At 43.7% G+C, this 13,105-nt stretch overlaps 1 protein-coding gene across 4 annotated transcripts in view; it reads left to right on the top strand.

Moving 5' to 3' along the window:
* SEC14L5 (SEC14 like lipid binding 5) overlaps window positions 1–9,684 on the top strand; it is a 41,669-nt gene extending 31,985 nt beyond the window's left edge. For 3 of the 4 annotated variants that reach the window (XM_075105923.1, XM_075105922.1, XM_075105925.1), the window contains 9 exons: window positions 2,582–2,771; window positions 3,102–3,190; window positions 3,713–3,783; window positions 4,424–4,595; window positions 5,299–5,433; window positions 5,838–5,975; window positions 6,777–7,022; window positions 7,427–7,605; window positions 8,773–9,684. In XM_075105923.1, the coding sequence (XP_074962024.1) occupies window positions 2,582–2,771; window positions 3,102–3,190; window positions 3,713–3,783; window positions 4,424–4,595; window positions 5,299–5,433; window positions 5,838–5,975; window positions 6,777–7,022; window positions 7,427–7,605; window positions 8,773–8,878 (1,326 nt within the window). In that variant the 3' untranslated portion in view covers window positions 8,879–9,684. The other variant, XM_075105926.1, reaches the window with a different exon arrangement.
* The last annotated feature ends 3,421 nt before the right edge of the window (window positions 9,685–13,105 follow it).

Here is a 13,105-nt window from a genome sequence, read left to right as displayed (position 1 = left end):
CCTGTAAGGGTCTCAGTTTCAGGTAGAAGCAGCACATTCTAAACATTCGGCTGTTTTGTTCTGTGGGTTGGTTTTTTTCCCCCCTCCTAGTCAGAGACTGGGGAATGGAAGCTGGAGAAGGTGAAAGTGACAGTACATGAGAAAAAGTGACACAACTGCCTGTTGGGTGCTTGGAGCTCTGTGAGTGTGTGCAAGCCCTTGTGCTTCCTGGCAGCCGCTTGCTGTGTTAGGTACCTTGGCAAGGTAGGGCTGATTACTGAGTGCTCTTAGTAACAGCTGGGAGCTGCCTCGCACTCCATGTGTAGGCTTTGTGAGCTCCATTTCCTACTTGGTCTTGAACAAGTAGGAAGGATGGTGCTGCCTATTGAAAAGTAATCCTAAATCCCCTTACTACTCACCTCTTTGATTCTCTTGCTGGTCAGAATAGTACAAAATCAGGAATTTGTCCTACATGACATGGGTTTTCTCTGGAGAGGCTGTTACCTGGCTGTGACAATCCATTCTAATTCGGAGCAGGGATGTTCTTATTCCTCTATCAAAAAAATGTGTAGATCTCCTGATTCTTGGAAACCGTCCCTTCTTATTTTTGTCCCCTTCATCCTATTTCACCATCCGTTCCCTGTTCCTTCCAAAACAGACATTATTCTTTCTAATCAGACTTATAATTACTTTTAAAAAAACTTCAAGTGGTGTTAAAATTGCAGATACTTAAAGCTAGTAATTAATGGCTTTGCACCATGTAGAACAGTATATGTAGTTTCACTAATAACAGGCTGAAATTAAAACTGCATTTTCTTGCATATGGCGGTTACTGCTTTGGTTGGACAAAGACAATGAAGAGGCTAATTCCCCTCAGAGTGGAGTAAGTCCCCTTAGAGCTCCCTGCCTGTGGTCCAGTCAGAAGTGCTGAACTTGTCTCTTACTGTACATAGCTACAGTATAGCTATGTATATACAGCTACAGGTATAGGTTTAAAACATTGGCAGTAACAACACCTCCAAACAGCCATCCCCTCTCCTGCAGCTTACAGGAGATCCAGGGGCTGTTGTAGATGTTTGTGATTTTTGTCTGTCTTGTGAGCAACAGCTTCCTCTAAGCAGCAAAAATGCAAATGTAAATCATCTGATGAAAGTCCCGGTGTCTTTAATCTTGCTACAATGCAGAAAACTTCCTTGGCATTCTTCTAAATATATCTGAGGTCCTTTTTTGGAAGGGTGCCCTTTTCCTTTCTGTGACATACAAACACAGTATTTGCAAAGTATTAAAATATGCTGAACAGCTTTAATCTCCCATCTCCTCTTCAGGTGCTTCTAGGCTTGGCTTTAGGCTGCCTGAACTCTTTATGTGGAATCAATTCTTAATATCTCTTGCAGCTTCTTACCAGCTTGTGAAACTGAGATTGCTCCCAGCCTGACACTGATGGCAGCTTTGCTTTCTCCCCTGCTTTCTATTTTTATGAGCATGTCAGTGAACAAACAAAAGAACTTTGACTTCTGAACACGTACTTTTTTTTGTCATACAGCAGGGCTCAGATTACTGTGCTTAGCACAATGCAAGCAGAGATACTCTGGAGGAGACTATCCCTGCTCAACAGAGCTTGAATTTTTAATGGAAACTTAATGTAGCAAATGAGTTCCAACACTTTTGGGGGAGTTGGGGTGAAGGGACTGATAAATTAGTAGCATATACAGTTGTTTTGGCAACTGGCAGACTTGCAGCCAAATAGGGCACTTCTGTTATTGTTGAATCCTGCTGTCTAGTATTATTGGCAATTTTTCTTTGACTTTCAGCTATAGGGAACATCAGAGATTTGGAAGGAGGTTGGAATAAACCATTCTACAGACTTGGTTGGGAAGGCTTTTTTGCCTGTGGTGAGAGAATTACTGATAGAAAGTGCTGGAATGAGTGATTGAGGGTATATTATACTTTTGGTTAATGTGTTTTGGCAAGAGCTAGTATGATGTGACAGAGAAGGGAAGCCTGTGGAAGAACTAAACCTTTCCTATTCAAACAACACCAGGGAAGCGTGGTCAACAGCAAAGCAGAAGGGCCTGTGCAAGAGCTGAAATCGGTGCTAGTGGGTAATCATTCAAAGACTGGACAGCCATGATCCCCCTCCAAACAGTGCATGCTTAAATTGGTTAATGTGTCACCTGTGGATGCTTTCCATCCTTCAGTAATTTGCACTACAGGAATGTAAGCTTGCAGCTCTCTTACTTTCACTCAGTATTTTGTTTGGCCTTGTGGATAGCAAGCTGAGGGAAACTATAGCCAGTCCAGAGTTTGCTGGGGCTTCTGGCAATTGGATCAGTGAAAGGCATGTGCAATACTCAGATACAGGCTTGATATTTATGTCTCCAAGGGGCACGAATTGGTCACTTCTTTTGTGCTGCTAGCACCATCTGCTGAATTCAGCTGGATTAGTTAAGGAGGGAGGGAAAAGGAAAGTAGGTTTAATATTTGTTACTGTAGGTTTAAGAGATGAAAAACTGGTGCATGCTCTGCAGGCTTCTCTGCAGGCTTTATGGAACAGGTATAGGTAATGTACTAGTCCTCATCCTTGGACTTTCTCTTATCTCAGATCCCCAAAGATGAACATATCCTTCGATTTCTGCGGGCTCGTGACTTCAACATTGACAAAGCTCGAGAAATGCTCTGTCAGTCTCTGTCTTGGCGAAAGCAGTACCAGGTGGATTACATCCTACAGTCATGGAGGCCCCCAGCCCTCTTAGATGAATACTACACTGGAGGATGGCATTATCAAGACAAAGGTTAGAAGCTGTTTCTTATATTGATACAACAGCATAGTTTGCATTATAGGACCTCATAAGTAACCTGGGATTTTTGGAGAAAGTTGTATCGACACATTAAACATTAACAAAGCTGTTCAACACCTGTAAGTAGCTGCTCTGTTTTGCTGTAATTTTGTTGTTTGCTCTGCAGAGACCAGGCAGACCAGAGAGGCATCTCTTTGATAAGGTTGCCTGAGGATACGACTTCTATCCTTTTCAAATATTTAATGCGGCTTTTATAAAAGGTAATAGTGATAGCCTGGGAGACTAGACTACTTCCCTCTTTAAACCCTTATGTTTGTTTTGAAGATGGACGACCACTCTACATCCTTCGTCTTGGCCAGATGGACACAAAAGGTTTGGTGAAAGCTCTGGGAGAGGAATCACTGCTGCGACATGTAAGTTGTATTTTCATTCTTACCTGAGGACCTCTATTTCCCTTGGGGTCTTTAGAAGTCCTGTTATAGGGCAGCAGGAATCTACCTGCCTGACACAAATAATTCCTGTATTTCATGGCTGGCAACTCAAATTTGGCTTAGTGACTTTGGCACAGCACAGCTTCTCTGTCTTCCTGCAGAGACAGAAGCAAAGCTTTTGTAACAGTATGAATGGGCCAGAAAGACATTTTCTGATAACTTGTGGTTTAGCTGTAATCTTTCTGTGGCTTTTTCGTGCAGCTCAGCTAATAACATTTGATCTTGAGACTCTCATATTACATCTTAGATTTTCAGTATCTGTCCCTTGTATGGTCAGCACAACTTTTCAGTAGAGAAGCTTTTTTCTTATTCTGTTTTGCACACTGCAGGTTCTCAAACTGGTATACTTCTGGGTTCTGTATCTTTTGAAATAAGATCTCTGGGCTATCCTGGTTTCTCAGTCTTACTCAGGCTAATCCTAGTCTGTACTGCACTTGATTTCAGGTTCTGTCAATTAACGAGGAAGGACAAAAGAGGTGTGAGGAAAATACCAACATCTTTGGCCGCCCTATCACGTTAGTATATATAGTTTTCTTGTATCCTTGCAGAGTTTGAACTGACATGGTGAGAAGAATACTTCTGTGAAGGTTTTAGATTATGTCCTTAGGGTTAAACTGCAGACAGCAGTGTGTCTCTGTTACGCGCTGTGCCTGGGCTTGGGGTACCATATGTAGTGGACTTAAATGCCACTATATGCTACAGCTTCATATGAAAGCAACTATTGGTCTGTTCTTACATCTTTTTATGTCCTGTTTCAGATGAATTTAATCTTGCTATCTTGGTGACTTCAAGATCCTTGAAATTATCTTTTTTTTTTTAATCCAGGAAACTGTCTGCCAGATTGCACTCTCATTTAAAATGCACTTTTGAATTATTTTTAGCAATAGGCCTGCATACTTTCAGCCTCTTCCATGCTGACAGCACACGTTTTTGCCTTCAGGTTTGGGTGTCTGTTTTACCTGAAAGCTCAACTGGATTCAGGTTGTCTGCTGCCTGAGTGGAGATCTACTTTTTATTGGAACTGGTTGTCTCCCTTGTTGGCTTCACTAGATCCTGTACAGGCTGTGGTGTTACTGAAATATTCTGTGGTTCGTAAACTGAGCAGCCACTGTGTGATGAAGTTCTGAAAGGTATTTTTCTGCATGTTTATTTTAGATCCTGGACATGTCTGGTGGATTTGGAAGGGCTAAATATGCGGCATCTCTGGCGACCTGGAGTTAAGGCCCTGCTTCGGATAATTGAGGTTGTAGAGGACAACTACCCTGAAACTCTAGGCAGACTACTGATAGTGCGAGCGCCCAGGGTTTTTCCCGTGCTCTGGACTCTGGTGGGTGAAATCTGGACTGCAGGATCATAAGCGCTTGTGCATGTACAAATAGCTACATCATCCAGTCAGTGTAAGTTCTGCTTATTTGAAGAGTTAGGGAGGGCAAAGCTTCCAGGTAACTGGTGGGTGACCTCCTGAAGCATTGCTGTAGAGCAAGGCATAATAGCATGCCTATAGCTCATTTAATTCTAGTGGCTGTTGTTCACCAGAGCAGGTCGGGATGACGGACCTAAACTGCAAATCCTCATGCAGCAGTGGTAGCCCAGACTTGGCAGGTTTCCATATCGATGGGAAAAGACAAATATTTTTTTTAATCTCATGCTGGAGGACACTGAAGAGTAGAGTAATAAATATGGCTCCACCTGGTGCCTGCTGACTGCTCTGGCGATATAAGAACATGCTTGTTAAATTTCATGAGAGGCTTATATGTGGTTGTCATGGTTTTAGCATGGTTTGCAGTGACTGCAAACTTCTTTTACGTGAAGTAGAAAATGTTGAAAGATGATATAGCAAATTTTCCTTTTGTTGCCCTTTTCTTTGGGGTAGTGCTTTAGAGTTGCAAAGCTCTGCACTACTGCTGGTCTGCATTCCTGCTGCTGAGGCCTTCCAGTCTAGAGCCTAAAACATCCATATAAGATGGTATAAACACTGGTTTTAACTTCACTCAGTGACACTGATGTCTTATGTTCACTTTCTATTTCAGGTTAGTCCCTTTATCAACGAGAACACAAGGCAGAAGTTCCTCGTTTACAGTGGGAATAACTACCAGGGTCCAGGAGGGCTGGTAGACTACGTGGACAAAGATGTGATCCCAGACTTCCTGGGAGGAGACTGCATGGTGAGTTTTCCTTCCTGTTGTGCAGGTGGAATCTACAGTGTGCGAGCTCTTTCAATTCACTCCTCAACACCCTGGCCTTCCACTCCCTTCTGAGAAAGATGGTTAAACCTCTGTTCTGGCTGGGATACCACTGCTGTGAGCAAGGTGCAGTTAATTTGTGCACAGGACACTTCACCCCGAAGTGGTGATGCTGCCCTGGAGAGGTGGGGTAGAGGTCAGCTCTCTAAATGGAGCTTAGATAAATCATCATAGTTTGAGTAAACTTAGTCCCACTATGAAGTCTTGTGCCAGCTGATGGTGGCCCTCTGTGTCTGACAGCTGGCAAGTGTTCATGCTACGGATGACTTGATACTTTACCACTGGCTGTGTATGAACCCTCATATTTGTTTGTTTGACTCTTCCAGTGTACTGTCCCAGAAGGTGGACTTGTTCCCAAGTCACTTTATCAAACAGAAGAAGAGCCAGAGAACTCGGATCACATCCGATTATGGACAGAAACTATCTATCATTCTGCAAGTGTCCTCAGAGGAGCTCCACATGAGGTACAAACCAGAACTTCATAAGGCTGAAAAAGGAGCTGAACTGGTGTCAGTGATCAGCCTTTTCCTAAGGCTGACTACAACAACAAAGGGCTCCTTAAGTGTGAGCATGAGATGGTTCAGCAGCAGCGTGCTTTTCTTCAGAGGGCTAACGCTAGCTAAAAGTGTGGAAATAAAGAACTGCAATTTGAGAAGCAGTGTCTCTTGTCTCTGCTATGGGCTGATCTTCTGGACCTCCTTCTTGGGGAAATAAAGCTCCCTCAGTTTCCCTTCTGAAAGTAGAGCTTCCATTCTCAGTGCCATAGCTAGGACAGTAATGGTGGTGATATAAGAAGGAAGGTACTGGGAATGTCCTGACAGGGGTCATCAGAAAAGTGAATGCCCAAAAAGGGAGCACCTGAATGTCAAAACAGTCTACAAGCTTCACTGATGATATGTGGCTCTGGTATGGCCTGCTTAGCCTCCTGAAAAAGCAGTCGTGTGTTTTGGAGTTCATAGCCACTTGGAAGGTGTTCTTTGTGCTCTGGATGCTTTGCTTCAGTTCCACTGAGGTTTTCCTAGAACTAGCAAATTTTTTACAAGCAACTTTGATACAGGGGAGAGATGGAGTAAAAATGCTTTAGCAGACCTATTGGGGCGGAAGAGTGGCAATGGAAATCAGCCTATATCCTCCTTAGGAATCAAGACCAATAGCTTAACTGAAGGATTATAGAGAAAACCATGTCCGCAGAGTGGGGAGGAAGATGCTGGCTGCCATCTGAAGACATGACTCTTTATGATGTGCTTGTTTTGTTCCCTTCTCAGATAGTAGTGGAGATTTTGGAAGGGGAATCTGTCATCACCTGGGACTTTGACATCCTGAAGGGAGATGTCGTGTTCAGCCTCTTTCACTCCAAACGAGCTCCTGAAACAAGTCATAAAGAAGCCATGTTACCAAGTACCTCTGCAGCTGGGGACAATATGCAGCTAATAGATAAGACGTGGGTCCTTGGGGTGGATTACAGCCGTATGGAATCTCCACTGGTTTGCCGGGAAGGAGAGAGCATCCAGGTCAGATGTGTTTGGGTCCTGGCATGGATCCTGCAGTCCTAGAAAACTCCAAAATGGCCTGGTGGTGGGGAGGGGAAGGAACTAATGGCGTGGGAAATCACGTATTGCTTGGAAATAGTTGCTGTGGTGGTCATTTGCTGGATTCCCTGTGAAAGTGGCTGCTATTGCGGTCCTAATTTAGACTGAGCCATTGGAAAGAGATTCCACAATCCATGATGATAAGCTAATTGAAAACAACCATTTTCAATAGTAGTATAGGGGCATGGGGGTCAGGCATGTAAAATAAGTGAATGATATGTGCTCCCCAAAGTAGTCAGCTCAGTAGTTTCTTTTGACTTTTCCAAGTCACTCATCTACTTCTTAAGATGCCTGGTAGTCACTTAATGGCACTCTTTCTTCTCCAGGGATCTCATGTGACTCGCTGGCCTGGCTTTTACATCCTCCAGTGGAAAATGCATGGCCCTCTACCCTGTTCTGGCACTAGCCTCCCTCGTGTGGATGATGTTCTTGCCTCTCTGCAAGTTTCCAGTCACAAGTGCAAGCTTATATACTACTATGAGGTGCTTGCATCCAAGGACTTCAGGTAGGAGATTTACTGGGGCAGGGGGTTGCTATACGACTTGCAGCAGAGAAGCCAAATAAGGACTCCTTGCAGGCTAAAAGTCCAGATACCAATGACCTCTGCAGAGTGTGTTTTTTGCTGATAAGTAAGATGGACACAATCTTGGTGGTATCTTGTGCAAAGAATGTCCTTTATTGCTGTAGGCAATAAGGGACCCCTTGGCTGTATGTCCACCAGTGGAATTTGTACTTCAGTTCTTGCTTGCAGCCACCTGAAGTGGGGGAGGTTTTCAGCTGAGGAGTTTGTTGATCTTAGTTGGGAACACTTTGAGAAGTTACTTTTGGAGTAAATTAAAAAATACCAGCTGGGTTATTTCATACATATTTTGTTTGGCACTTAAGAAGGACGTCAGTCGTGACTCGGAGAGTGCTTTTTGAATAGGTGAATACACCAACCTTGAAAGGATTTGTCTAGCCTCCTTCAATGCAAAAAGTACTTTTCAAATCACCCAGTAATTTGAATTCTTTGCAAGTACTTGACCTTTCCCTGGGAGCTGGAGGAAGTGTTAGGTAGACCAGACTTGCAGATGGGTAGGTGGTAACCTTGATAATGTGACCTGGCCAGATCCTGTTGTGTTGAAGCAGCAGCAAATTCCTCACTCCAACCATTCAAATGTGTTCCTTGTTGCTCTACCTGCATAAAATGTGTCAGGAACAGTAGGCAGTCACAGCTATGGTGAACCCCTGTCTGTTTTGGCAGAAGAAACTGAAGACTGTGGCTGGACACACTGAAGCTGGGACTTCTGCTTAGCAGGCTGGAGCTCTCAGGTTAGCGGTGGCAGCTAAGTTCACTGAGCTGTGCTGCATTTGGAGTGCTCTTTCCTTTTCCTTTCTGGTCAGGGGCTGTGAATGCAGCTCCACAGAGACTCCAGCTGCATCCCACTCCCAGAAAAACCACAAGAGATGAGGTATAATGTCGGTAGCGAAGAAAAAAGATCTCTCTGATAAATTAATCTTTCATTGTGACAAAAAGGAACCCTGAGATTCTTAGAGACAAAGTTAAAAATGATGGGACAAAAAGTAAAATACTTTTGCAAGCGTTATAGAGTGTAAGTTAATCTCCTGTCAGATATATGGAGTTATCCATTAATAGCTGCCTTCCTAATAAATATGTTTTGTCCAATCCCAGAGGATCCATGTCAAGCCTGGAATCTTGCAACAGCGGCTTTTCCCAGCTGAGTGGAGCCACGACGTCTTCCAGCCAGTCCCAGAACAGCTCCCATCTTTCTAGATAGCAGGGCCAAGTCTAGGCCAGCAAGGAAAAATCACTGGGGGCTTCCTGGCTGCCCTGGAGCTGCTCCGTGCACCAAACCAAAGAGCCTGCAGGGGCTGAGCCTTGAGGCAATTGTTCATGTGACCACAGGGAGCAGGAGTTTGGACGGAGAGAGGCTTGTGGGAGCTATTTTAAAGACAAAGATGTAGAATTCAAATGGCAGATTTAGACATTTTATATCGGACACCTACTTCTCAGTCTTTTTCACAAATTGTGGTTTTGGATGAACGTCGGTTTGCATGAATCCGTGTATTACTCAACTTTAAAGGGCTCTTTCCAATCTGTCCACTTCTTACATGTGGTAGAGGAGACTGGTGTTGCCTTATCTGTTTGATCTGTAGGACTAGATTATTCATGTGTAGCAAAACTAATCTAGTTCTCTGGGTGCCCAGGGTGCCAGTTACACATCAGAAAGTAAAGTAGACATTTCAGGTGCAGGGACTTGACGCAAACTGTAAATACCTTACTACCGATAGGATGTTTCAGAAATCAGTTCCAGGTCAAACCTAAAACCTCTTCCGATCTGACAGGATGCTATTAGGAAGTGTGTTGGATTTTTTTTTTAACCCACTGAGACACAAGCCAAAATGGTTTTCCAGAAAGTACAGGCAGAGAGCCTGCCTCCGGTAAGCACTGTCTTTCTTAAAGATAGACTATTTTTCCTTTTTTCCTCAGGTTTACAAGCAATAATGAGTAGATCTGACCTGTCTCATCAAAGCGGATGGGAACTGAATCAAGTTATAAAGGGCTAAGAAAAGCAATACTTTATTTCCTGAAGGCACAAAATTTTATGGCAGTATTATAGAACTTGCTTCTTTAAAACTTGAGCTAACTTGAAGAGAAAACTTAAAAAAAAAAAAGAAAAGGGCATATATGTATTTAAGCACTTACTGAAATGTATTTATTCAAATACTAGCTTCTTTTAAATTGATTTTTAACTTATTTATAATTTCAAAAATGACTATTTATTAAATTCAGTCACCTTTTTTAAGAGGACAAACTTTCCTATAGAAAAGAATAACTGATCCCAAGAAATCTTCCTACTTCAGTTCCAACCTTTTGTGATCACAGGATGTTCTTGCATAAAGGGCTCTATCATACATAGCACTTGGAGTAAGGGCTTGTCAACTTTTCCTGCAAGGTAAGGTTAGAGTCCAACACTTTTTTGGACTCTAGAGGGGTGTTTCTAAGGATTAAGAAGCAAGGATTGAGTTCAGGAGTTGCAAGACAATAGTGCATCTTTGTGACACACCAAAAATACCATCTTTGTCCATAATCTCCACTGAATATTCCAGAGAGTAGATGTGTAACAAAGGTGGTGATCCATGAATCAGGTTGGGTAGCAAAGTTATATGCAGTCTTGTCTAGATGGCAACAAAGCGAGAATGAGCATCAGATACTCAATTGCCCTTAGGCAGTATTTGCAGCTAGCAGACGCGAAGGACTTGCAGTGTGGATGGACATCTGCTTTCAGATCTAGCTGTGCTGTGCGAAGACGACATCCCCACCCGCTGGAGGTCACCTCTGCACAGATCTGCTGCCTACAGAAGGGTTGTGAGGGTGCTGCTCCTGCAGTTGTTTGGGTTATCCCAGCCAAGTGGCTTATGTCACATAACATGGCGAATGGGGTCTGAAACAAATGAGTTTCCAGGTCCCTAGCTGGGGAGAGGCACAAACAGTTCTGGGCATGGGTGTGGTGGTGGAAGTGTGGTTTCTTTCTCCAGCACAGCAATTCATGTATCCATGGCCATGTTTCTCAGTAAAGACTTGGAGTTTCTTTCCCTCACCAAGGTTTTTACTAAGGCTGATAGAATCTGTGCAGCTAAGAACAACATGTAAACTAGTTCCTCCTAACCTTACTTTTTTTAATTACTGGTTTTGAAGCACATTGGCAAAGGAGAAAAGAGACATGATATTTGGAACAACAGGAGATGAAGAGCTTGATGTGTTTATGTAAGTTGCTTGGGTGCAGTTTTTTGTTTTGGGTTGGTTTGTTTGTTTGTTTTAAAGGATTGGAGTCGAGGAAATTACTCTCCCACCTTGCATCTCACTGTGAGCACAGAACAGGTAACTTAGTTATGCAGGCCTCTGGGTAATCTGAAATTAGAACTTTTCCCAGTTGTTCTGTGGACTTTACCATTTCTTCCAGATGAATGAAACTTTGGTCTCTGGCATTTCAGCATAACTGGAGTCTGATAGAGAGGGAAAAGTACTACCTTTTGCCCTGGAAAATCAAAAGTTCTGGAATGAAAAGTGCATGTGTCTATCCCTAATGTAAAATCCTTTACCCATAATTAATTCTGATGCTAGAAACAAAGTTTCAGGCTGAATCCCAGAGCATCAAGACCAAACCCAGCCTCATCCTCCCTGTGCTCTTTCAGGATTTCAGCTTCCTGTGGCTTGATTCTTACATGGTTGGTCACATCCCATGGTGGTAACATCCTGTTCCCTGTGTTTCCCTGGGTTTGCTCTGGTTAATCTCTTGCATTGCACTGGATTTAATTTATTATTATTATTATTACTATTATTATTTTATTATTTTAAAATGTGTCGTGTGTTGTTCTCTTCCCACCAGTGAAAGTTTTGGGTGTCTAACTCTTGTCAGTGAGGCATCTGGAGCTTGGCACCCTCAGGCAGGTCTCTGAATTAGCCAGGAAGAGATGAAGGAAGGGCTGGTCGGACAGAGCATTCCCTCCTGCTGGCTCCAGGCATGTCGCAACCATGGCTCTTCCTCTCGTTCCTCAGCGGTTACTGCTCTTCTGCCCCACGAGAGATTGCTGCATGCATCTGTTTGGGAAGCAGCTTGTGATCTCTCCCTTGTCAATTTTAAGCAAAATTGCCTGGCTTACTCCACCTACCAATTTACTTAGCTACCAATTGGAATAGTCCAATATGGATTATTTCCCCCTCCCCCCTTTTTCCCCTGATTTTAAACATAACAGGAGAGAAGGGGGCAACAGCCTGGATTTTGTGGCTGATGCTGTGCTGTGCTTTTTAAACCTGACTTTGCGAATTGCAGATACAAGAGGAGCAGAATTCTTCTAAAACACTTTTTTTCTTTCCCCTCTCTAAAAGGACATAGGTGTGCTTTAGAAAATAAAACATGCTGTTTTCTTCACAGCAACCTCTTGTGAGTTGAGACTGGGAGGCACGTTGCGTTCTGGCTCCCTGGGAGCCACTCATCTCTCTCAAATCTTGTAAGCCAGAACCTTGAAAAATGGACTCCGGCTCTCGGTGCTGAGCTGGAGATGCAGCAGGGCCCTCCTGGCTCCCCAGCAGTGTCCTGGCAGCTGCTCTTCAGTGAAGTCCGCAAGCTCGGGCTGCGCTCAGGTAACTGGCTGCTGTGTACTTAAAAAAATAGCTCCTCAGTAAATTGAAGCTTCCCCGTTTCAAATACTCCATATGCAAAACACAATACCTACCTCAAAGAGCTGTTGCCGTGTTTAACATGTGGTACGAGATCTCAAGAGAAAGGATGCTACACTGTAGGTACGGAGCGTTGTGCCATTGTTTACAATTGTGAATATGGCCATAGGAAACCTTTATTCTTAGCAAGTTGTACAGGTTTGCCCCATCCTGCCATTTAATGGTTTCTGTCCCACCAGGACTGGGAAAGGTACACATGGAGCATGTCACCAGCGAGCATGCGTTGAAGGTGGATGTCAGACCAGACTCAGGCAAAAGCTGGAATGCAGTAACAGAGTAATTTTGGCTGAATGTTTTGCTGTCTTTCAGGTTTGAAAAGGGCTTTTTCAACTGCCAGGGCCAGAACAGCTTAGCCTTGTGGAGGGACCAAGGGAGGCTCTGGCCCAGGAAGGTGCAAAAGCAGCAGTGCAGGCTTCTTTACCACTTTACCAGGGTCAAGCAGGGAGGCACTGAGGGTATGTCCTGGTGGTTTCTCAGCTTCCTGCGCTTGCTGTCAGGGGAAGAGCAACCCTGATTGCCATGTTGTGAGGGAATTTTGGCATGACAGCTGTCACCTTGGCTGTGCAGATGTGTTTGCAGAGTTCTGGACACAACCTTCTTAACTTCAGCTCTATGGCTGGCCCATTTGGTTGTATCAATTCCCTTTCAGTAACAGGAAAAAACCCCAACTTTTAATAAGAATTTATAATCCCAATTTGGTTTTCATTAACAGATGTCGACAATGCCATAATCCAGTCATCTTAAGTCTGTAACACTGCACCTC

This window comes from Phalacrocorax aristotelis, chromosome 10 (genome assembly GCF_949628215.1).
Source record: "Phalacrocorax aristotelis chromosome 10, bGulAri2.1, whole genome shotgun sequence".
NCBI lineage: Eukaryota > Metazoa > Chordata > Aves > Suliformes > Phalacrocoracidae > Phalacrocorax > Phalacrocorax aristotelis.
Note: the sequence above shows the minus strand (reverse complement) of the source record. Positions and strands in the feature narration are given on the sequence as shown.